The sequence below is a fragment of the Rhodnius prolixus genome, unplaced genomic scaffold, assembly GCF_049639745.1.
Source record: "Rhodnius prolixus isolate KJV_2025 unplaced genomic scaffold, Rpr scaffold_13, whole genome shotgun sequence".
Classification (NCBI taxonomy): Eukaryota; Metazoa; Arthropoda; class Insecta; order Hemiptera; family Reduviidae; genus Rhodnius; species Rhodnius prolixus.
This window is the reverse complement of record NW_027411583.1, coordinates 4,852,073-4,878,833: the sequence shown is the minus strand read 5'-3', so window position 1 is coordinate 4,878,833 and position 26,761 is coordinate 4,852,073. Positions and strand designations below refer to the sequence as shown.

Here is a 26,761-nt window from a genome sequence, read left to right as displayed (position 1 = left end):
ATTCATTACAGTCACCATTTACAACAGTCACAACAGTTTACTGTTACTTACTCACTTCGTAACGCCACAAAACTGTTCCACGACTGACCACTGGTCCGCACTGCACCGAATTGCACTAGTCTCAGCTACACTAACACAGCTCTACTCATCAACTGACTAATTGCCCAACTAGCTACCACTGAAGCACTCCGCAACACTGACTCTCCCAAGACTAACTCATAAACTTGACTAATAACTATAAACTCTAATAACTCCTTAAAACTTGCTTGAAACTCGATTAACACTGACTTGAAAACTAGATTGAAAACTGACTTCTCCAGCTGTGTCTGCCTCCTTTTAACTGCGTGCCTCCCTCCAACTGGGACTGCCCTCCTCCAACTCTCTGAGCATAAGTTTCCACGCCCTCCTGATGTTCATTGGCTGGAGAAAACATACTGCCACCACCTCAGCTGTGAGCCGCCTCCTCCCATTCTCCGTCTCTCTCCAACTCCGTCTGTCTCCCTCTCACCTGTCAATCACAGGCTGGGAAACACATATGCCACCACCCCAACTGAGGCCTTTCTCTTAGCTGGCTTTTACACAGGTCACTAACTCCTTGAACAATCTAGCCCTTTCCTTTCTAGTTCAATAAAGACCGGCCCTTTTGTCTACACAGTGGTGGCCTGTTACCGGCTTTAGTCGCTTAACCCCTAGAACAATCTAGGCCTTTCTTTTCTGCCACAAGTAGATACCGCCCCTTTTGTTTATGCAGTGGCGGCCTGTTACTGACTTTGGTCGTTCAACCTCTAGAACAATCTAGGCCTTTCTTCTCCGCCCAGGTCAACTTCGTTACACTGCTCCCCTCTTAGAACTGTTCGTCCCGAACAGAAGTCTCCTTCGTGATGTTGGGCAGCAATCGGTCCAAGTGTACCACCTTCATCTTGGATCTGGGCGTGCGTTGAATCCGTTACACCAGGTCGTTGAGCCGACAGACAATGGTGCAAGTTCCTTCCCAGCAACTTAGGAGGTTTTCCCTTTTTGCGGACACGCTTGTACGACAAAACTTCCTCACCTCTCCGGAACGTTCTTCCAATGACCTGCCTGTCATACGATGTCCTCGTCCGGTCGCTGTCCAGTCTTTTCCTGCCGCGTGCCTTTCCACGTGCAGCTCTCCACTTCCGGCGAAGTTCCGCAACGTAGCCGCTCACGTCCGACTCTTCAGCTTCCAAGCTGCCTTCTAGGGTCCTGTAGATTCGCTCCACCATGCCGTCAGAGTGAGGGTGTAGCGGCGTTGTCCTTTTCCTCCTGACGCCGAGGATCTGGTAGACCGCCGATGCTGCAGCTGCCGGTGACGAGTCCTGACCTGCTAAGTCGTGGGCCTCTGCCCGCTTACTGAAGTGGTCCTTCACAACCGGAATGTTGCGTATCTCTCTTCTGGAATCAGGAAAAGGTCCTGCCATATCGAAGGCTATCCTCTTGAGCGTCAACCCAACCTTGTCCTGCCTCAGGGCGCCATTGGTTTTCCGGCTGGTTCCCTTTCTTGCTACCCACTCGGTGCTACGACTACCCCAGTCTACACCGTCCTCGTGGTAGCCTACCAAAGAGAACCGCTGCCTTCGCTTGGCCCATGCCCTCTTCACTCCAAGGTGCCTCTCGGTGATACCTCCGTGAATTCCCGACAGCTCCTCTTCTTTCCTGTCCAAACTTTTCCGGTCTCGCGACAAAATGTCCATTTCAATGGCGAGCGAATTCCGCTGGGCACAGTAGCTCGGTACGTCCCGACTGCTGAGGACCACTTTCCGGACCGCTTCCTCCTGACACTTGAGCACAGACCCCGTGTCCTCACCCAGAAGTTGTTCCTCCCTGGTCGCTTCAGGGCTCCATTCCCCTCCTGGTTGAACAATAATGGTACTCTTACCTTGGTCTTGCTCTTCCTGTCCGCTGCAGTTTTCTAGCGCTTTTATGCTTTCTTCTTCCCACGCAGCTTCCTGAAGTTCTACCCGGCTACGTCCTCCCTTAATCTGGTCACATTCACATATACATTGCGACCTGCTATCTCCACTACCTGCATCATCCTTGCCGCCTTCGTCTTCTTCTTGGACTTTACCTATTTCATTCTTCATTTCTTCTTGCATCCTACTTATTTGCCTGGTTATATCCCTTGTTAGTTCTTCTTTCATCTTTTCCTGGCCCTTGTTTCTTTCATCTAAGCGCTTGTTCATCTCATCTTGGCGCTTGTTCATCTCATCTTGGCCCTTTCTCATGTCTTCCATCATCTCCCTCATCAGTGTCATTAACTCTTCCATGTTCTGCTTCCTAGTACTCACTGGCATATAACACTCGTCTATTTTCCAAAACTTTCCGGCAATTCACACTTACTCGTTTAGCGGTTCTACTAGATCCCACTTCTGACACCAATGTAAACTTTTTCCAAATAACTTTACTTACACAACTAGTGCCTGCCACTAGTTATTTTAATATATGGGTTTGATTACATAATAAAACTCGCTAAAGTTGTAAGTAATAACCTGATTTATTCACACGTTAACATTACTCACATTAACATTTACAAGCAACTAACGCTATTCATTACAGTCACCATTTACAACAGTCACAACAGTTTACTGTTACTTACTCACTTCGTAACGCCACAAAACTGTTCCACGACTGACCACTGGTCCGCACTGCACCGAATTGCACTAGTCTCAGCTACACTAACACAGCTCTACTCATCAACTGACTAATTGCCCAACTAGCTACCACTGAAGCACTCCGCAACACTGACTCTCCCAAGACTAACTCATAAACTTGACTAATAACTATAAACTCTAATAACTCCTTAAAACTTGCTTGAAACTCGATTAACACTGACTTGAAAACTAGATTGAAAACTGACTTCTCCAGCTGTGTCTGCCTCCTTTTAACTGCGTGCCTCCCTCCAACTGGGACTGCCCTCCTCCAACTCTCTGAGCATAAGTTTCCACGCCCTCCTGATGTTCATTGGCTGGAGAAAACATACTGCCACCACCTCAGCTGTGAGCCGCCTCCTCCCATTCTCCGTCTCTCTCCAACTCCGTCTGTCTCCCTCTCACCTGTCAATCACAGGCTGGGAAACACATATGCCACCACCCCAACTGAGGCCTTTCTCTTAGCTGGCTTTTACACAGGTCACTAACTCCTTGAACAATCTAGCCCTTTCCTTTCTAGTTCAATAAAGACCGGCCCTTTTGTCTACACAGTGGTGGCCTGTTACCGGCTTTAGTCGCTTAACCCCTAGAACAATCTAGGCCTTTCTTTTCTGCCACAAGTAGATACCGCCCCTTTTGTTTATGCAGTGGCGGCCTGTTACTGACTTTGGTCGTTCAACCTCTAGAACAATCTAGGCCTTTCTTCTCCGCCCAGGTCAACTTCGTTACAGTATTTAAAAGCGATAGCCGAATTAGTATGAATGGAAGAAAATGCTTAGAGAAGGATTACGTGATTTTAATTTTGGTTAAGCTCGTAGAAGGATGGTAGGAGCACAGAGTGCTGCTCCATCCATTAGCAGTAGTTTATGTAAATAGCGGTATATAGTAGAATGATGAATGTGTGAAGCGAATGTATCTATAAGTAAGAATGGAGAGTGAGTGATATTCTAGTGATAAGCACCTAGACGATGCTGGCTGTATGGCGGAAGCCAATGCCAAAAAAAAAAAAAAAAAAAAAAAATCCTACAACAAATCTGCTTATTCCAAACGAAAATTATTAGCATTAAATTTCCTATAAATTTACTTGGTACAGAGCCTCAAAACGTTTCTTATAACAATAACATCTAACATCTTCATTGTTTCTTGCTCATTTTTCTTATGATGGATAAGAAGCCATGTGTCCCTATAATGGTTGTAACTTGAAAGGTAGCCTCTAATTTCATTTAGCTGTAATTACTTTAGTCCACTGAAGTTAGGTCAGCTTGCGGTAAAGGTCCCCCAACTTCATGAGGGTTGTAACTACGAGTAGTTTGCGGCCGACGGAAGCCTGAATTGATTTATCTACCCGTCTGTGAAGGCCGGCCATTTCCGGCAATACTTTTTTTTTATATAACTTGAAAGTTTATTTTTAATTAAAACTAATTTGAGTAGTGGTCATAGAAAAACAATGATAACTAGATATTAGTAATCTGGCGTTCTAGAATGTTCTATTTTGTAACTATAGTTCAGAGATCCTTAATGAAGTTGTGTAAGACCAGTTTATTCCAGTAATCCTGAAGATAAAATCAGGATAAGATGATAAAAAAAAAAAAACTGGCTGGACTTTGATGTTTCTAAAAATAAAACCTCTAAACTCCTCCACTAGTCTCTTTGCCGTCTCATTCTCGGTAATTAGTGTTTTCTCATTTAGAAATCTTCCTCGCTTCTTAATCAACATCCAGGATTTTTTCCATCTTCTCTTCTTCTAGTCAGAAAAACAAGTTTCAGTTTTCCAAAATTAAGTTTGCTGCGTGTGGTCTAAGAAAATTGAAACTTAGATGTGCTGGTCTAAATTGCTTCTTTTTATTACTGCAAAGCAGTTCTTCTATTCACTTGTAAGACTTATAAAGTAAAGGTTGGTAAAGTTATTGATTAGTCGATATTTAGAAGGCATTACAAAAATTAGCAATGAAGGGTCGGTATTTAGACTGAAATAAAGCTCAGTAGAGTTCAGTTAAGCTATCTACAAGTTAAGATGTATTTCAGAGAGTTTGGAATAGTTATGAAGAGACCACCATTGTTGGCTGCTTCTAGATAGGTTGAGTAAGTACTCAGCTTAAGATATTGGCTAGGTGTACTCATTGGGCAGCATGGTCAACTATACAAGATAGAGGATGTTCATTCCTAATTGCTGGAATTATGTGATAAGAAGAAACGGTGTGCCACTACTTTTTATGTCTTTCGAGTTCTCTCTGTTCGTCAGTAATATCTTTAATGTTAACGAGAGTCGTATACTTCCAAGCGAAAGATTTGGTGTTTTAGGATAATTTACTGTGTTCTGGGCGATGTTTTTTTAATCAAATAGAACTCAGTTCTCATTATTTTCATTAATTCAAAGTTTTAGACGTAGTTCATAATTTTACTAAAGTAGAACTTTAAATGTGAAAAACTTTAATATTAATGCTAGTCAATATTACAGTGGGATAATAATAGAGATTTAAGAAGCGACTAACCTGGGACAACATTTTATAGAGAAACTTCTTCCTTGATCCCCAAATCCTGATTGAAATGGGAGTAGTGATAAAGCTAAATTTGGTGAGCTAGTTTTCCACTTGGTAGATCTTACCTCGTACTCTTTGTGGCGGATCTCTAGCGGAAATAACCAAAACAGTATGGTTGGGAAATTTTGATATAAATGCTCCTTTTTTCGTTTTGCACTTAATAATAAGTTAAGCGTTAAGTGTGTCGTGCTTAACTAATCTCAATGAAGTAGCAAACTTAAATTTTTTAATTAAAGAATAAAAAAGTTACAACTCTAGGTTAGTTATACGCGAAAGAAATTTAAGTATGATATGCAATGTACTCAATTTTGTTCTTTCTCTTACTCCGCTATGAGAGAAGTAATGTAATCGTGCCGATTTCGTATTTTCGCAGGATATATCCGTGTTTAGGTTCCGTTTTGAGTTTTCGGAAGAGTGGCGTGTGTGTGTGTCCACCATAACTGAAAAATTAAATATCTTATTCCGGTTTTGACAAAATTGGTAACTGGAACCAGTTTATTGATGAATAGATTTTTCAGTTTTTAATGAATTTTACAAAAACCATTTCTACCACAGCTTCCTTTAAACTTGGCGTCCATATCTGTGACTTCTATTTCCAAAAAACATTCTTAGTGCAAACATATAATTCTAAAAACTATACTACATATTTCTTAAACTGCATTTACAGTAGGAAATAAATACAAATAAAATCCGGATATGTTTAACAATGCAGACGAACTAAATAAGTTGGTAGTGACAAAGTTAATAATAGAATACAGTATTGCATACTCTACACAATTTAATAATAACTTTGCAGGTCATTAGTGAGTCGTGTAAACAGCAGAGCGACATCAAATCTAAGTGTTATAGTATTTGTTTTATCTGGGTCAAGAGGCCGTCAGTTGGTCTAGTGGTCAAGAGCGTGTTTTTTTTTAAGTGGGAGATCCCCAGTTCGAATCCAGCGTGTGTATTTGTTGGAAAAAATGGTTTATAGTTAAAGTATGAGCTTCCCCCCGTCCAAGATACCTAATTGGTAGTTGGACTTTAAGCCCCTCCTCCAAAAAATATGCCATTATTTTACTCTAACTGGGTCAGGGTTGAAAATTATTATAAGAATTGGATTCAAACGAAGGATCTTTTCTGGTTTTAATTTATTTCTGTATAATAATCGCTAACTATAATTCTGTCTAAGATGGAGTAGTTTTTCTAAGCTCAGCTACCGTTGTCACGTTCTAGGGAACTGTGTCGCCTATGGTTGCAACCAGGGTGAGGTTCTAACCTACACAATGTGTTTGGTCTCTCCATTCTGTCAAGACAGAGTGTCCGGTTCTCCGCGATGATGTGACTGAGATGACCTATTCAATCATATTTCCAGGAAAAAAAGTGAACTGGAAGATGCTTTATTACAAGAACCTTGAAAATAACACGAAGAAGAAAGAATGTTTGTGATTATTTTGGACCGAGCAAGTGGAAGCTCGAACGAGCCTCGCTGGATAAGACTCCAACGGAGACTATGGACATTGCTGACCACAATTCATTCCCTGTCTCCCATTATGGCAAAGAGGAAGACCGCCTCCTGGGTGCGATAAGATTTCCTGAGTTTTCAGGAGTGATTCCTTTAGTCATTTTAACGAACATCGTTCTGACGGAGAAGATTGACCGTTGATAGAAGAGCCCTAGTAAACTGTGCTGTTAGCTGTGGTTTCTGGGAAGGTTCCGTTGACCGACATTGTCCACCCAGATCATTTTGACGAGATAGCCCCATATTTGCTTCTTATTTTAGCCCAGTATCACCTCCAAAAGCTATATACTTTTCTTTTTTTACTTTGTTATATACTTTTTCGATGTTTTTATCGAATCCCATTAAGATTTCTATTATCATCTGCAGAGGCAGCAATCGATTGTAGGCTTATTGTGACCAACATAACATTAACAATTGTGTCGTTTATTTTGAAAGTGGGGCAAGTCCATTTTTTATTTCGAGATATTTAAGGTTTTGCGGTTCAATAAATTTAAAAATATTGGTAAATATTAATAGGCATATTTTTTGTATTTTGTGGTGTTAGATAATGTAAGTTTATACGAGGGTCGTTTGAAAAGTCCGTACAAAAATAAAAACTACTTAATTTTTTGGGGTAAACCTTTTTTATTTTCCAACATAGTCTCCTTTTAGGCTTATACACTTCGTCCAACGCTGCTCTAGTTTGTTGATCCCTTCCGAATAATAGGATTTGTCCAAGTCTGAAAAATAGCCATTCGTTTCTGCAATCACCTCCTCGTTTGAATAAAATCTTTTTCCCGCCAGCCATTTCTTCATAATGGGGAACAAATAGTAGTCCGAGGGAGCCAAGTCTGGAGAATAGGGGGATGTGAAACGAGTTGGAACCCTATTTCCATTAATTTTGCGACCACATCTGCTGAGGTGTGAGCTGGTGCGTTGTCGTGATGGAAAAGGACTTTTTTGTGGGGCCAATCGTGGGCGTTTTTCTTGCAGCTCGGTTTTCCAAACGGTCCAATAACGATGAATAATATGCACCTGTAATAGTTTTACCCTTTTCCACATAGTCGATGAGGATTATTCCTTGCGAATCCCAAAAGACAGTCGCCATAATCTTTCTGGCCGAAGGAACGGTCTTCGCCTTTTTTGGCGCAGATTCCCCCTTGGTAACCCATTGTTTAGATTGTTCTTTGGTCTCAGGAGTAAAGTGATGTATCCATGTTTCATCCACAGTGACGAAACGACGCTTAAAGTCCTGCGGATTCTTCTGGAACAGCTGCAAACCGTCCTTGCAACACTTCACACCATTTCGTTTTTGGTCAAGCGTGAGCAATCGTGGCACCCATCTTGCGGATAGGTTTGTCATGTCCAAATGTTGATGCAAAATATTATGTACCCGTTCATTCGAGATACCCACAGCACTAGCAATCTCACGCACCTTCACTCTTCTGTCATCCATCACCATATCATGGATTTTATCAATCATTTCTGGAGTAGTAACCTCAACAGGGCGTCCAGAACGTTCAGCGTCACTTGTGCCCATATGGCCACTCCGAAAATTTTGAAACCACTTATAAACTGTTCTAATCGAAGGTGCAGAGTCACCATAATGTTTATCAAGCTTCTCTTTAGTCTCCTGAGGCGGTTTGCCTTTCATAAAGTAGTGTTTAATCAACACACGAAATTCTTTTTCGTCCATTTTTTGAAAATCACTCGACTTCCTCGATTCAAACGAATGCCAAACACAAAGAAATAGATCGATCTGGCTGAAACTTGGTGTGTGTTCTTCCAAGAGATGCTACTAACTAAACATAACCTCGATACGCGCCAGTAGTGCTATCTCTCTGACTTCGCACGGACTTTTCAAACGACCCTCGTAATCCAATAGTGTTTATAGTGCTGGCTAAGAAAAATAAAGGTTTTATTATAACTAAATGGACTTGCCTCACTTTCAAAATTAATGAATTATTGTAATCGTTGATTTAAATGGATATTTCAGTCGTATCAGTCTTTTTTTAACAATAAAAACAAAATACTAATCTATAGTTCGACTATTCTTCTTCTTTTTTAAAACCATTTTGGTCCGAATTGCCTTCGTATTCAGATTCTGATTCCAAGATTCTTCTTTTATTACCGATTGTCATCGGGTCTTATTTCTACAAACATAATAAAATTACTTACAAACGAGGATTTTAATTGAAATGGCGTTATTTCCCAGAAAAGTATTTTTATTTTATTTTTGTTACCAACCAGATTCACTTTCAGATGCATCAGAGTTATAATTACCGTTGTAATCGGTTTCAGCCATTTTTTTCTTTTTATAAAATAAACCACAATCCGTTATTAATTTTCAAATAATGAAACTTTTTTTCGTACACCGAGCACAAAACAACACAACTTACTTGATAGCCGATAATATAAGTCGAATGTTATACAATTTACAGTTTTTCAGAGCCAATAGTACTAAAATTTCCCGGTGTTGGTGGTATTATCGAAACACAAAATTAAGATATACCTATTATCATTAAATAATAACAAATTTTATGAAATATTGTACAATCACTGATTGTCACCAATACTGTCACCAATATCAGAGATAGATAGATAAGACATGATGTTAAACCATCACAATTGCTTCACCATACAGCAACCGGAGTTAAATTTTGCTGTACGGTTAAATAATTTCAACCTAAGATGGACTTGCACCATTTTCAAAATAAACGGCTCAATTCATCCTTTTTTGCTCCCAATTTTCCCCTTTCCACCAATAAAGTGTATGCAAATTGTGAAACATAAAGTTTTAAGACTGAATTTTTGTTTTTTTTTATGTTGCAGGTGTGAAAAAATCAAGATAGAAGACTTTGAAAATAAGCGGAGTAGATAACCATTTACGGCTATAAGTCCAATAAACAATAGAAAGAAATAAAATTTAGCAGCATTTAAATTCAACATAGAAAAGGAGGCTAAGGAAAATTCGAATTTTCAGAGAATTGAGAGAAAACAAAGAGGGGAGAAATCAGACGAAAGAGGAAAAACTCTTCCCGTAAATAAAAACCCCCTTAAGGAAGCCCCTCCTCTTCCAAAGAGAGGTGAACATCCAAATGGCCGATATCAGGCACCACAGTCACGTGCAAGCGCACGTCAAGAAAAGACAATTGACTGAATTTTAACAAACATATAAATACGTAAATTCTCCCATTATATAAACAATATCAGTTTTCTTTCAAATTTAATAATAATTAAAAAAAGAAAGTAATAAATAAATTTAGTAAAAACTCAGGTATTTTTGTAATAAGTTTTTATTGGCTGTGATAGAATTATTTTCTTTTTTCTTTTTTTAATTTTTAAATTCGTTTGCGGAAGCAATTGATTGTTAAAGGAAATAAGATTGTTCAATAATTTCTTCTCCTATTTTTGGCTCCAGTTTTTTAAGTTTGGAAAATTGGGTTTCATAAAAATAAAATCAATTCGGTCTTGTTGAACAAAAAAACAAGAACAGGGCTACAGAACTGTTATAATTAGTTGGTTTGATTTATGAACACATAAAAAAATACAAAATTATATATAGTAAAAAAAAGGAGTAAACGTCGAAGCGCATCCGAGGAAGTAAGAATAGAGGTAATTTGAGGAAACGGTAGTGAGGTATATAAGCAATAGTCCTGAGGAGAGGTAGAATAATGGAAGCATTTGCGGATGAAGCATTATGGCTGGTGATAGTCAGTTTTATGGTAGCGTTTATATTAGCGTTCGGTATTGGTGCGAACGATGTGGCAAACTCATTTGGAACTTCTGTCGGATCTAAAGTGTTAACCGTTAAACTTGCCTGCATTTTGGCCACCATCTTTGAAATGGCTGGAGCATTGTTGATTGGTAAGTTTATTTATTTATTTATTTTATTGTAAGCGTTTTTATGTAATTTGATTCAGGCGCCACGGTAGCCGAGCGGTTAGAGGCGAGACCTGCGAAGCTAATATGTATTGTAGTACTGGGTTCGATTCCCCGGTCTAGAGGCCTTGGATTTTATTTAATGGTTAATAAAAAGAAATTTATAGTAAAGTATGTTTGCTAGTCGCCTCCGTATACGATACCCTAATTGGTAGTTGGACGTTAACTCCTCGCCTGAAAAAATAGGCGATTACTTTACTTTACTTTTATTTAATTTGATTCCAACAAAGCGTTTTAGATTGGTGATTACCTGGGTGTACGCAATGAGAAAACGCAAACTACTGTAAATGTGAAGGAGCAAAGTATTTTACTGGCTAACTTCCAATTCGTTTGTTAATGTTACGCCTCTAGGCACTTAGTGAAAGTCAATAAATGTATTTTACTCATACCCACCGTATGCGATGACAATCTATTTTGGTTAGCGGTTTGACTATAGTTTGAAACTGATTTGCGGCTGCCGATTGCAGGCCATAGTACTAATTGTTCATCTGGCTTGTCGTAACTGGCTGCATGAAAGTATAGTTTCATTGAGCTAGATATAGTTTGTTGATGTAGTTTCATCAACTAGGACCTATAGGACAATTCTTGAAGATACTTCTGCCGTACGACTTTACACTTTTGGAAATCGGTTAGCACTTTTCTAACAAGATGCTACTCGAAAGAAATATACTTTTTTGTATTTCCTATTTAGCAAAAGTTTCGTTTGCTTCGGGATACCAATTTTCTTAATTACAACATATCATTTGTAAATTAGTAGTTTTTTTTAAATAAAATTAAACTAATAATTACCAAAATAGATTCTATACGTAAAATAACGCATAATTGCGAATTACAAGATATTTATAAGAATACAAAAAAATTTCAATAAATTAAGTTGGTATCCCTGTTTTTATTTAGAACAGCTGTTAATCAGTACACCTAACCTGCATTCCACATTCTACGTACTTACCTCCTCTAGTAAAGTGAGCTTTGAAGTCATATAGTATTTCGGTTCTACAGGGAAATATAACGTTGTAAAATTTATTTCTAAATGTTTGAACAAAACGATATAAGTTTTGGTGTAATTATTGTTACTGAATCCACTTTCACTTGCTTGCTTAAAGAGTAAAGAGTAGATATCGTTGCTAATTCTAACGTTGTCATCAGTATCTTCTAGGAACGTTTAAGAATAATACAGATTAAGAAGATAACTTTACTTTGGTTGATAGAACGATTGATTGTAATTATATTTGGGTTATTTATTTTTTTTTTATTTTTTTACGCGTTAGCGAGTCACCGTTTTCTCTAGACGGTACGGCGTGGTCTAAGATATTTTGGTAACAAGGTCTTTATACTAGTAACACAGTTCTACTGTGCTATTATGATTTTGGTGTTGAATAATTACTTTCTTGAATTTAGTTGATATTTGCAAATTATTTATCAAAATTTATACGAAGGACAAAGCCATATTTAAGCAATTGTTAGAGATTTTTATTCAATAAAATAATAATAATCATGAGGAAGTGGAACATTGAACTTTCGTAAAAGAGGAAGGAAGAATTGTCCTGTAAGTTTGGAACATTTATCTACTTTCTCCAGAAAACGCGTCAACCGCAACCTTTGGCATGTTCTTCGAGTATTGAGTTTCTGGACTGAAAAAGGCATACAGACATCCTTGATAAAAGTCATTCCCACATAGTCTTCAATATGCCTTCAAAGACTATGTGAGAATCAAATTAGAGCTCACCCTTCTTGTAAAAACTTCCAAAATATGTACGCTTAATATTAAAGTGGTAAATTGGGCTTACGGCAGTTTGTTTTAGATTGTGCATTGAGGCGCCCAAATTGTATAAATTAGATGACAGACATTTCTTGTATTTAACCTATATATCCAGCAGAGGTAGTGCATTTTTTGACAACTGTTTAGCGATATCTAGTCCATTTCTGTTCTTTGTTATTCATTTATCGAAATATGGTTTTCATCAGCGTGTTGGCTACTATTATAAACTCTTAATTAGGGTGACTAAGTAAGTAAATAATCCTTCGATTCTAACTGCTCAATAAATAAATAAATAAGATATATTGCTGGGAAATATTCTAAAATTAACTGAGATAAACAGGATGTTGATCTTTAAATCACCTCCATTCCTTTAAAGAGGTCTAACCGCATATCCGCTGTACGAATAATGTTGCTTACTTGTCTCCTTAATTATTTGGCCACGAGTCTAGTTTTAGGACTTTATCTCTGCACCATGTGCATGCAGTACGTCGGAAGAAAATTAATGACCATCTTTCAACGTTGCTGTCTGCCATAGAAATTTTATTACAGAATGAGATATACTTAAAACGTTTTCTTTATTTGCTTATAAAATTAAACGGTTGCAATGTACGAGGGTCGTTTGAAAAGTCCGTGCGAAGTCTGAGAGATAGCACTACTGGCGCGTATCGAGGTTATGTTTAGTTAGTAGCATCTCTTGGAAGAACACACACCAAGTTTCAGCCAGATCGGTCCATTTCTTTGTGTTTGGCATTCGTTTGAATCGAGGAAGTCGAGTGATTTTCAAAAAATGGACGAAAAAGAATTTCGTGTGTTGATTAAACACTACTTTATGAAAGGCAAAACGCCTCAGGAGACTAAAGAGAAGCTTGATAAACATTATGGTGACTCTGCACCTTCGATTAGAACAGTTTATAAGTGGTTTCAAAATTTTCGGAGTGGCTATATGGGGCACAGGTGACGCTGAACGTTCTGGACGCCCTGTTGAGGTTACTACTCCAGAAATCATTGATAAAATCCATGATATGGTGATGGATGACAGAAGAGTGAAGGTGCGTGAGATTGCTAGTGCTGTGGGTATCTCAAATGAACGGGTACATAATATTTTGCATCAACATTTGGACATGACAAAGCTATCTGCAAGATGGGTGCCGCGATTGCTCACGCTTGACCAAAAACGAAATCGTGTGAAGTGTTGCAAGGACGGTTTGCAGCTGTTCCAGAAGAATCCGCAGGACTTTAAGCGTTGTTTCGTCACTATGGATGAAACATGGATACATCACTACACTCCTGAGACCAAGGGGGAATCTGCGCGAAAAAAGGCGAAGACCGTTCCTTCGGCCGGAAAGATTATGGCGACTGTCTTTTGGGATTCGCAAGGAATAATCCTCTTCGACTATCTGGAAAAGGGTAAAACTATTACAGGTGCATATTATTCATCGTTATTGGACCGTTTGAAAACCGAGCTGCAAGAAAAACGCCCATGATTGGCCCACAAAAAAGTCCTTTTCAATCACGACAACGCAACAGCTCACACCTCAGCAGTTGTGGTCGCAAAATTAATGGAAATAGGGTTCCAACTCGTTTCACATCCCCCCTATTCTCCAGACTTGGCTCCCTCGGACTACTATTTGTTCCCCAATATGAAGAAATGGCTGGCGGGAAAAAGATTTTATTCAAATGAGGAGGTGATTGCAGAAACGAATGGCTATTTTTCAGACTTGGACAAATCCTATTATTCGGAAGGGATCAACAAACTAGAGCAGCGTTGGACGAAGTGTATAAGCCTAAAAGGAGACTATGTTGAAAAATAAAAAAGGTTTACCCCAAAAAATTAAGTAGTTTTTATTTTTGCACGGACTTTTCAAACGACCCTCGTATAAAAACTTTAGCGTAACATAACCTAGCAAAGTACCAGCAATATTATTAAATGGTAACCCAAATAAACATCTTTCTATGACGGTAAAAAACAAAAATAACGTTTGCAGTTTCTTTCCGGTTCTGGGGTCGTGAGAATTCAATTTATTTCTGCACATCTACGTGAATGTCTACAATTAATCTTGTCAGATGTTAACAGAATCTGATGGAGTTTCTCTCTCTGGTTTTTTTAGCTCAAAAGTTAAATTATTTCGGTCTAGTAAACTTTAAATTTATTTCTACTTAATGAATGATTTCTAAACAGAAACAACCACTCAGAATAAATAAATGAAAGGAAGCTGTTATCTTAAGACGAAGAAAATTTAGTTACAGTAACTTCATCTTCCCTCCGTCCGATGCTTAGAGAACCTTACAGCATGATTGAGCTCTCTCCCTAATCTTTCCCTAGAGGTGCACCCAGAAAATCTCGAGTGATTTCCAGAAATTAGGGTAGGATGTTTTCTCGCTGGGTAAACTAGGGGAATCGTTTATTCTCTAATCTCTCCGATCCCTTGGTGTTTAACAGGGATTTTAGAACGAATTTGAATACTTAGATCGAAAACATCCAAAATTTAACCTTCTATATCTCGCTTAATATTATAGTTAGATTAATGCAATTCATACCATAACTTGGGGAGGAAATCGCTGTGAAGGATGCCCGCTGCCCTAATCTACCGGACAGTAAGATTTAAGTTGAAAATCATCTCTCAAAAAGTTACTACTATAGTGAATATATTTTTTCCGTTTTTGATGATTTTACAGAAAATTGCTCATGTGATTTTGGTAACTTTTTCTGGTTCATTTTTGGGATTCAGATGGAAAGCAGAAGTTATGATTCCTCCACTCGTTATTATTTCAATTTAAAGATAACAAACATTGGATGCTAAGAATACAAACAATTTTATTTTGTAAATTTTAGTAAGAGATAAAAGTACTAGTTTTTCATATCTTATTTTTTGTATCTATGAATGAGTAACTGTTTTTAATTGCCAGTAATAAAATGAACTTTAATGCAAGATACGAGAATATGGGCCATTAAATATTAATAAATATAAGAGCCAAAAGAGAGCGACTCGCGAGTTGATATTTGCAAGGCCCTGGCCAACACCCCGCCTGCACTGTTGAGGTCATTGCATTTGGCTGCTGGCATCCCAAGATACTGCTACATTTCATTGTGCGCATTTGTAGGCGCTAGTCTGTAATATTTATATCGAAACACCTATATAATATAGTTTTAATTTATTTACTGTAGAATATTAAAATTCCTTGGCAAAATTTAATGGCCATTCTAAATATTTATTGTTTTTTGGGCAAATTTTATGTGCTTGGCGATTATTAATAAATTATTATATAATGTATTTAATGGGTGCCAAATAATTATTTGACTTCTCGTTATTGTCAATATAATAACAACGAGGAAATTGTCATTACTTTCAGATATGCCCCCCCCAAAAAAAATGTATCAGGCGCTTCTCTCTTGATAATGTCAAAAATAGACAGGTTGATTTCTGGGTTATGTTTCATTAAATGGCGAATAATTTCGGCTTTTTAGCTTGGTTAAAGTAGAGCTCCTATAACTCTACATCTTGGATGCAAATCAGTTAGTGCAGATCCTGAGCTTAGCCCTGTACCTTTTGAAAGCATGACAACCCGCCCTGATGAACGCTTACAGATCGTTCAGACTTGTATTTATTGTTTTCCAAAATAAGAGTAAATCGCCGCGTCCAAAGCAGCTAGTTTTACATACCTCTTTGTATCTACGAGGTGTGGCTATTAAATAACGAGACTATTGCTGTAAAACATTTTATTTTAAATTTACACATATTTGGTTATTATCACCTTCAATATACACCCCTCCCCTATCCCTTCAACGCTCCATGCGAATTTACCATTGTTCGAAACAGTGCTGGAAGTCTTTTTCCGTGAGCTCCTGCATGACACGTGTGGCTTTTTCTTTCACAGCTTCAACGGACTGAAATCTCGCGTTCCTTTTAACGCAGATTTGACTTTGGGGAACAGATAAAAGTCACATGGGGCCAGGTCAGGCAAATATGGCGGATGGCCTAAAACTGGGATGTTGTACTTGGCTAGAAATGTCTTGAGAGACAATGCAATGTGAGCCGGCACGTTGTCTTGATGGGGAACCCATGACTTGTTCTTCCACAAATCGGGTCGTTTTTTCCTTACTCTTTCACGGAGTTGAGCAAACACCTCACGGTAGTAATGTTAATTAATTGTAATCGATATTTTCATCCGTTTTGGACGTGGAATGGCGACCCAGGCGGTTATCATCTCCGACGTCTTCCGTAATCTGTTATTAAATTTTTCTTTTTCAACTCTTCCAATTCTCCGTACAATTTCTTTATTAATATTTATTTTTGGTAATTTAAGTTTATTTGAAATTGCATAACTAGTAAAACTCAGAGAATGAATGTCTTCGGCTCCATCCTAGTCATGTTGTTATCCGCATTTTCTAATTAAGATTTCCCAAATTGCTTAATGAAGATGTGTTTGTTATTGTACTAGCCACTAGAACAATGTTCATTATATTTTTCACTTCATGGCGACAAAGTGAGTTTTCAACCTCCCTAAAATATCCTATATTAAATTGTTTGGTGTTCTCCAAGTAGACCTTATATCTGATATTTCATTAAATTTTCCAGGTTATAAGGTGTCTGACACAATGAGAAAGGGAATATTGGATGTGAACCTGTATCAGAACGCTGAAATGGAATTGATGACTGGTTGTCTATCTTCCCTTAGTAAGTTGGACTTATTCACTTTTTTATATATACTTTAAAAATAATTGTGTAAGATGAATGAGGGTAATGTGCCCCTGATTTCATTTTAGTTCATCTTTAATTAATCCTTTTCGCTAGATTTAGTGAAATTGTATTGAAGAGTATAGTTTATTGTATTATTTTATTAAATATTTAGCCTTGAATTTTGTACATAAAAAATAGGAAAAAGCTGTAACTTGTTGTTAAGCTGGCAATTCTTGGAGCGAATCGCATTCCTAATGCTCAAAAGTGATTCCTGTTTGCTCTTTTCGGAGACCTCTTGTAAATATCTCATCTCTTACGACGTCCATCTCAAATCTTTCTCGGCTCAGGAACTTTTGTTTCTTTTATATGTATACGTATTTTTTAACCAACCTTTCTACTCTTATGAGATTTCATAGATATACTATTTCAACCTTTGGAAGTAACTAGCTCACAGAGAAATGGTTTCTTGTAGCTTGGAGTCTTCATTACTAAAGAGGATTCAAATTATTACCGTAAGTTTAGCTTCCAGATCAAGGTAAATTTTATTCGTTAGTAGTGACATTAACTCTTGACTCTGGCTCCTCATCCATGATTTCTAAACCCCAAGAGGAAAATAAGTCAAATTATGCATCATTTCGTTCAAAGGCCTTGTGATCTATGACGAGTACACACACATTATCTGGAAGTGATGGTAAATCGCGCACTACTTTGAATCTTTGAATAGAATTTTTTTAAAAAATAAAATAAAATAAAGAATCACTGAGAAGAGGATGAATTTCACTAATCCAAGTTACTCAGTTTCTAAGTCCCTCCCTCATTATACAAGAACGTTATCCATTAATATCTGTCCAAAAAGGTAATAAGTGAACTAATTTCATATTGTTTTTGTTTTAGGAGTGGTTTAACGTCGTAGACGGTAGCAGAAGCACATACTTATCTATTAACAAATTAAACTTAGCTGCACGCAGGAATCATTTCCTCTGAACCCCTTTTTTCAAGTCCTTGCTGATTATTACAACGCCAGAACCATCTTTTTATTTTTAATCTTTTCTCTTTAATTATTAAAAAAAAGTAACGTAGCTGCATGAAGAACAGAAAACAAGGTTACCCTGTTGGTTATTTAAATTGAATTATTTCCTGTTTTCTGCGTAAATTTCTTGTACATTCTCCTTCCTCAATTTAAATTGCAAGTTTGTACATATTGAATGAAGAGGAAATGGAAGCGGCGATGCAGTGATTTGCACTAGTTAATTCATTGATGAATAATTGAATTACTGCTCTATTCACCTGTCCTAATATGTGTCTCTGGTATTGTGTGCAAATAGATCTCTAATGTGGATTAACAATTGCAGTATCTATAACAGATTGCTACAGCCCATTATGATGCTGCTTACATCATGTTCATAATATCTAGCTTATGAAAATAGTTTTTTCTCTATCTCTCTCAGAAAGAAACTATATTTTTTTCCATAAAATGGCACCAACAATCAATCCCCCAATTTTGGAATTTTACTTTTAATTCCTATAATTAATTTGGCAAAAATAAAATGAATCAGTCTATAATAGCAAATTTTGAACTCTCCTTGAGAAGCATTTACTTGGAAAAAATGTTCAATGTTATAAAGTAAATTATTGGAGCCGCTTTTTTTGCGCTCCAAAAACTCAAAAACTTCTAAGACCTTATGTTGAACCTGGTCCAAAGTTGGGCACTGATTCACGATAGTAAATCTGAACTCTCTGTGATGCTCTATTCTAGAGTTAATATACCCAAACTTTTTTTTTTTTTTTTTTTGGTACTCCACGAATCTCAAAACGGATATTTCTGGTGCAAACTCAAAACCTGTACGATTGCAATGCTTCCACTTGCTACAGTAAGAGAAAAAAATAAAATAATAAATATCATAATTAGCCTCATTTCATTAAGTATAGAATCTACGCACTCCGCATTTATATTTGGTAATATGGGATTTATTAACTATATTTAAGAAAAAGAGTGGGATTGATAAAGCTGGCATGTTTCTTGTAAATCAAGATTTAACCGAGATCTTTCCAGTCACTATTTGGCAAGTGTTTGGCACTGACTTATTGCAGATATTCATCACTCACTTATGGCTGTCAAACTAAGTTAATGATCAATGCCACCTTTTCTGTTTCTGGTTCTGCAAGAGTCTTTTATTGAATTTGTCTGAAGAAATTAGGAAAAATGAGGATGTTGTTTTTTTACTTAGAATATCTAGTAAAAGTGCAGCGAGATAAGTGATCATAATCACATCGTAAACGTTGTGTGTTCATTCTTCACTTCTTAATTTCTTAGCTTTTATAGGGTCTGGTCATTTCCTAACTTGGCAAATAAATTTAAATCTCACAAATGTTTAATTTATTTATTTTTATAAAAGGGCCAAAAAAATATAACTAAAATTGATATTAGATCTGTGATTCCATCTTTAAGAGGAAGTTTGCAAGTAAGGTTACTTATCTTGCCTTTGCAAAACAGAGGATTCAGAAAATAGACCTGGAAGAGGTACTATCATGGAGTGCCCCCTAATTATACAACAGGTGGGAGCATTAGAATTCTTTTGGATTATAGCTCTTGGGAGGAAAAAATGTACAAAATTGTGTAGTGAAGTTTGCTGGTATATTCGTCAAGCCAAAATAATAATAAAACTGATCTCTTATACCACATGCAGGTATCCATTATTATTTTAGTGGTTTAAATTAATGGCAAACGCGGGGATGTAACTATAGACTTGGAAAAAATAGTTGCAGGGGAAATGTTTTCATTTTAGGGGATGCGATACGCTAAGAATTGACAGCTTAAAAAAAATGTGTGTTAAAATAACGAAGTTCACATTCTTGGCCCAATGTTACTGTATATATTACTTAGCTTCAATCATTTGGATGTCATCGAATTATTATTTTTAATTTTTAGCATTATTATTTGTGTATTTTAAAATCGTTTAAACTTCTCCAGGTCATTAGCACCTACAGCTTTTTTTTTTGTCGTTGCATTTGCACAATGTTCCCTCGTTACAGCCAGCGTATCCACCACCAGAAATTGAGCTGTAAGAAGAAATTCTTAAGTAAAGAAGTAGCTGCTTTTGAACCAAGAAACCTACCCCTGGAAATTCATTGCATTAAACACCGAGCTAAAGCCTTTCCTAAAACATTTTTAAATGAAGGGTTAAATAATTAATTTGTGAAAATAATAAATTTCACTGAGGAAAACATAACATTTTCCAGAGGATGGCAAAAAAAAAAATAGCTGACCTTTAACGTTGGCTGGCTCGCCTTAATTTATAAAAAATGTATACTCTTCAATTCTATTTTATTTTGCCTTATTTTTTTTTATACGAGAAATTTAATTTTTAGGGGGGCTACATTCCATAAAATTAGATCACTGAACCGTACTTAATTTTTTGTTCATAAATAAGAAGTACAAAAATACACTGTTCCACACAAAAAGTGGCGCACTTTAAAAATGCGTTGTTTTTTTCTCTGTAACTTTTTTATTCTACATTTTATTTTAGTTAGCAAATATAAGATGTATAAAGTTACGGGAAGGCTAAAATAAAATAAAAAATGATCTAAAAGAAATGAAAACCTTTAATTTAACAAAAAAGTACTTCTCAGCAAAAAATGAGTTTGGAAAAACAATGTATTTCTTCCGATTAAAAAAAGAGAAAAAGAATTTTAGTGACGTGTATTGCTCGCATTACTGCATCCGATCTCCTCGGGATACTCCTTATTAAATTTCTCACGAAATCTTGTGTTAATTCCTCCCATTTCTCCACCAGAGCACCTCACAACTCTTCTAAGCTCCTGGGAGGATTATTTCTCCATCTTAATCGCCTACCCAGCTCATCCCAAAGATGTTCAATTAGATTTAAATCCGGGCTGCGTGCTGGTCATCCCAGAACACGAATGCCAGTATCGTGGAGATATTGAACAACACAGGCGGCAGTGTGTGGTCGGGCATTATCTTGTATAAAAATAAAATTCTCCCCAATAAATAATGGTGATAGGGTATCACATATTGCTGCAAAATTTCCCTCACATACAAATCTGCCTTCAAGATTGCCCTGTTGAACACGTGGAGCTCAGTCTTAGCCTCCATAGAAATCCCAGCCCACACCATCACTGAACCACCTCTGAATTGTAGACTACCAGAAATATTGCACGGAGCGTAACGCTCCCCAGGCCTTCGGTAAACTCGTCGCCTCCCATCAGGTGCATAGAGAGCAAAACGGGACTCGTCTGAAAAGAGAACGTTTCTCCAATCGTTCTCAGACCAGTTACGGTGTTCCCTAGCGAACTCTAGACGGGCTCTCCGATGATCTACGGTGAGCAATGGTCCTGTGGCTTCTTCCTAGAGCGTAAATTCATTTCAGCGAACCTTCTTCGTTCGGTTTCGGCACTGAGTGAAACTCCAGTAACAATAAGCAGTGTTTGAGCTGTTTCAGAAGCAGTTAATGTACGATTTCTTAGAGTGTGAATTCTGATAAATCGGTCATCAAGTGCTTCTGTGGCTCTTGGTCGACCCGAACCTTGTCTGCGAGTGCAGAGACCTGTCTCCCGGTAACGATGGATGGCTCTACGGACGGTGGTCTCAGGCAAACCGTGCTGCGTACCGCTGACTCCGTCCATCCTCAACTAATGCAATAATACGGGCCACTTGCTCAGCAGTAATTGAGAATTTGCAATGCTTTCAGCTTGAAAAAAGTCGAAACGCAACTGTAGAGGTCAATAAATTTATTTACTGTTGAGGTAAAGTTCACGTTGTTGTTTACACAAATAGACCGAAGGGGATTAAACGAGGAATTGCTTCTCTATTTACAAGAAACTTTGGACCTTGATTCGATTAATTGTTCCCTGACAGTTTATGAAAATAATTAAAACTAATAATCTTTCCCCAAAATGTGATAAAACAAAAAATAAACGCTTTTTTCAAAGTGCGCCACTTTTTTTTGTGGAGCAGTTTATTATTTTATTTTATTTTTTTGAACTTTTATTTTATTAAAACTCTCATTTAGAAATATATATTACACATTTTTTAAATTAAGACGAATAGATCAAGTTTCTCTTGAAAACAGCTGATTTATTTAGTGATCGATGTGATCAGCTGGGTATGGTTGTTGCTCGTTAATGTCGCCATGTTAAATTGTTTAATGGAAGTATCTTTATCAGCTTGTAACAATTTACAGTCTTATTGTACAACTAAGAAATAGTTGGCTGAGTTAATAGTTATTAAGCTCACTTTTAATGATATAAAGAATATCATTTTTTACTACTGTAAAATTTACAACCTTAGAGGCTAAAAAGTTCAGCCATCTCGTTTACAATTTCTAAGAGTTTTTGTAACTTAAACAAAAAAAAACATTGAGTCCAGAATGGTTATCACATGCTTACTTTCTCGTAAATAGTTCCTAGATAAGCTGAGGGTTAATAGAAATACTCGTAGTTAAAGGTACTAGTTTATTCCACCCTATTGCATTACTGCATTAATTTTTACTGCAATTTCTTTGTTGTTTGCTTTAAAAAATTGTATTGTTATTAATTTTTACAGTTGGAAGTGCGATCTGGTTGATAGCGGCCACATTTCTAAAGCTTCCAATATCTGGCACACATTCAATAGTTGGTGCTACGGTCGGCTTTTCACTAGTCTGTCGTGGCACTAATGGATTACATTTGAAAACATTGGGAACTATAGGTAAATAAAAACATCCATAACATAAATATTGCAAAAGTTTTATAGAAGAAACGAAACTAGTTTCTTAAGTATTACTAGTTATAAAATGGTTTATGATGATAGATACTGAATTTCTTCTTTATTATATAATATATCACATTTGGCTGTTTTTTGACGTCATTAATTTTTATAGTGTTATGGGAAATAATTCAGATAATAAATATCCAGAGAATATACAGACCAAGAAATTGTTTGCTCAAATAATTTTTAACTAATTACTACTTTTATCTTTTTTACTCCTAGTATTGCGTGTAGATTTTTCTATTTTAAGTTTTTACTCAGAATATAAACGTGGGGTTTTGCTTGATTCAAAAGCGTCGTTTAAATGTAATGTACTGCCACGTTATTTGTATAATACTTTTAGGAATTTAATGAACCAAATTTCTAATTTGTAGAAAATCTGTTGATTGTAAATGCCTCTTAAATGTTTATCATTTAATTTTGATTAGTAATTATTGTTAATCAAGGGTTAGACAGCGTATATACGCTCGTATATTTTATTAATTTGGATTACTTTATTCCTTTCAAAGTAGTTGCATGTGTGCTTAATTCTTACAAAAAAAAGCTGGGAACTAATTTCGGAAAAGTATCTCTATAAAATATAGTTTGGAAACATAAATTTTATCAGTAGAATTTGAGAAGCTTTTTAAAATTATTAAAAGATATTGAATCTGTACGATTAGTAATGCAATTACACGAAATTTAGACCGTTACTGTTGAGTCTTGTTTCATTTCATGCTTACCATATTATTAATAGTGTGGGAATATTGATAATTTTCAATTATTAATCGGACCAATCTTGTGGAATAAATCAACAGTTCATTGATTCGATCTATTGTAATTGAGCATCTTTAAAATTGATCATTGTGAAATAAGGATTTTTAATTGATTGCATAGTTCATTTTTTAGTCTTTATTTTTAGATGTTATACTTAAATAATTTTATACATACTACAATGTTTTGATTTTATTAAATTTTATTTTTACACAAATTTTATTTTGTTCCAGTGGCCTCGTGGTTTATCTCACCAGTATTGTCTGGACTGATGTCTGTGTTATTGTTCAAATGCATAAACTGGTTCATCTTATCGGCTGAAACACCTCTTAAACCTGCCCTTCGGGCATTACCTTTCATCTATATGGCTACTATATCCGTCAATATATTCTCCATTATACATAATGGCCCCAAATGTAAGTTATTTTTATATATTTTTTATTAGTTTTAAGAAATTTAAGTTAAATAAGTAGCCAATAAATATGTAAACTACTTGCCATAAAGATTGTTGCAACTCCAAAATACTCGAAATTTCCGAAACTTTTAAGTTTATTTACATAACCTAAGAGAAAATTAAGGGAACAAAATGAACAAAAATTAAAGAAGTTTGTGTTAAAAAGATTTTATTGTTAAACCTAACAATTAATTCTTGGAAATAGCTATCTTCTTTCGTTAAATCGCGTGTCATACGAACCGAAACCATTCTTCTATGAATTTTTGTTAAGAGATCCTGGTCTGAGAAAGACATCCAGTACGGTTTTCCTGGTAATGGTGCAGAAATAGCTGATAAGCAAGTAGTCTTATGTATTTGGCTGCGACGAAATGAATTTTGAAAAAAAATTACATCCTTTGGCTGATATTGGAGTGGATTGGATGAAGAGTATTTTTGTGTACAGTTGTGTTGCATCATTATCTTTGGCTATAAGATCTTCTTTTTTGACGTTGAGGTTGTTGTCTGGTAGAAGACTTGTTTGCCGCTCGGGTTTATTGTGGCGTTAGTTCAGGTGTTATGGTATGGATTGATGTAGGTATTGGGTTTAGGTCACCTATTATCAAAAATAGATTCAATGCTGTTCCGTATATCAACGAAAGAAGACAAGTTTTTAAAATTCTTATTGAACGAACATGCTGGTGCCATTTTCCAAGAAGAACATTTTACTTGCCAGCTTATTACTCCCGAATTGAATCCAATATGGGCGTAATGGCGTTGAATGGGATTGATGAATATGGATGATGTTAGGGTTTAAGACCATCCCTACCATCCATAAAACAACACAGTCTTACCTTGAGCAAGTTTAGAATGAGTTACCACTTGAGGTCGTCGATTATCTTAATTGTGTCTTGGTACAGAACTTATTGTTAAACATGGTTACTATACCGCATTGTTAAACACCTTCTTTAATTGTTGTCATTGTTTTCCACAGTTAAAATCATTTGCTATTTAAAATGTTTCAAGTCAGCAACTTTTTTTTGGCAAGTAGTTCAGTTTCTGTTAAGAGTTTATAATGAACATTTTCATGTACAAGTATAAGAATAGGTATAAAATTGAGTGGGCTATGCTTAGTAGCTTTCCGTATTTCATTTCAGAAATACTTTAAGCAGCATTGTCGCTAGTAAATTTTAGAACCTTAGCTGCAAAATTCAAAATTATAAGTCGTTAGGAAACTGCAACTTCATCTCGTTCCAAATAAAAATTTATCATTTAACAGATTCTAGCCATTTTTGTGGCTGCGACAAAAATAAAATATCACCCTACCTTTCTATATTTAGTTCTGACTGCTACACTGAATGAACAAGATTTAAGTATAATTTTCGTAAAATTATAATGAATACTTGATTAAAATAAAAGGCTATTCCTATAGTTACCGTCAACCAAGTTTTATGTAAAATTCTATTTATGTATAATCTTTATTAATAATGTTTGTAAATTGCAGTGTTATACCTGGACAATACTCCATTATGGTTGGCGCTCGTAGTTAGTGTGGGCAATACTTGATTAAAATAAAAGGCTATTCCTATAGTTACCGTCAACCAAGTTTTATGTAAAATTCTATTTATGTATAATCTTTATTAATAATGTTTGTAAATTGCAGTGTTATACCTGGACAATACTCCATTATGGTTGGCGCTCGTAGTTAGTGTGGGCATTGGTTGCATTGTTGCCATAGTAGTACAATTATTTTTGGTACCTTGGCAAAGGCGGAAGGTACTCGGTAAGTATGATTAATCAAATTTAAATACACTTTATTACGTAGTTTGGTACGAGGAAATATTTCCTACAGTACTAATTATTTTAGCGTAGAAAAATCTAATCCAAATATTCTTTTCAAAAAATTATTTTGTTCAAGGAGGTAATAATTACAGTAGAGCTTTTAGGACTAGTGTAATTGTATTTAAAAGGTTTCAGTTCCAAAAAAAAATTAACTATCTTACTGGAAGACCATTTCATTAAATAATTTAGTTTTTAAAAAAAGCGTATGCTTTATACTTAAGAAAATAATTTTTCAAAATGGTTTCCTTTAAGAAAATTGGTTCATTCGAGATGTGTTTGGTTGAGATACTTTTGAGGACTATCTTACCAAAGAAGTTGATTCTTTAAGCTCTTTCCGTGTTGGTGTCGTGTTTACAAGCTATTTACGGTACAGGTAAATCGTGCGAAACTTTACAAGCTTTCAATATTTGTAATTTTAACTTAGTTTAATTCATGTGGCTTTGCCCAGTTATAAAACTTGAAACGTATCAAAAAATATATCTGTCGAAATTCCCCATTTTAAATTCTATTTAAGATTGTAAATTTATTCAGGAATTGGGGGGGGGGGCCTATGCGAGAATACCTGTCGTTAATTAAATGTTGGCGCTTCTACGTATAACTTTTGGGCTTTAACATGAGCAAGCTACATTAAATAAACAATACAGTGATGGTAGGAAGCCATAGTACCTTTGATCTTCTAGATCGCAGTAGATGTAGCTTTATAGCAACTGCTTGAAGAAAATTAAAGATCTACGTACTTGTGGTGATGTTTCAATTACTCGTACTTTGATTGTGACAGTTCATTCTTAAGAACACATTAAAAATTGTTTCTAGTCTATAAAAATAAGCATGTTTCCTACTTGGATATATGCTGTGATCAGTCTTTTCTTTGCTCTTTTCGATACAAATACATCTTGGGGTTCC

At 36.2% G+C, this 26,761-nt stretch overlaps 1 protein-coding gene across 3 annotated transcripts in view; it reads left to right on the top strand.

Annotated features, from left to right (window-relative positions):
- Window positions 1–26,761, top strand: part of NaPi-III (Na[+]-dependent inorganic phosphate cotransporter type III) — an 87,980-nt gene that overhangs the window by 53,579 nt on the left and 7,640 nt on the right. For all 3 annotated transcript variants that reach the window (XM_074115966.1, XM_074115967.1, XM_074115965.1), the window contains exons 2-6: window positions 9,519–10,553; window positions 16,965–17,063; window positions 22,630–22,773; window positions 23,820–24,002; window positions 25,680–25,799. In XM_074115966.1, coding sequence (XP_073972067.1) covers window positions 10,361–10,553; window positions 16,965–17,063; window positions 22,630–22,773; window positions 23,820–24,002; window positions 25,680–25,799 — 739 coding nt within the window. In that variant the 5' untranslated portion in view covers window positions 9,519–10,360. The remainder of the gene's footprint in view (window positions 1–9,518; window positions 10,554–16,964; window positions 17,064–22,629; window positions 22,774–23,819; window positions 24,003–25,679; window positions 25,800–26,761) is intronic.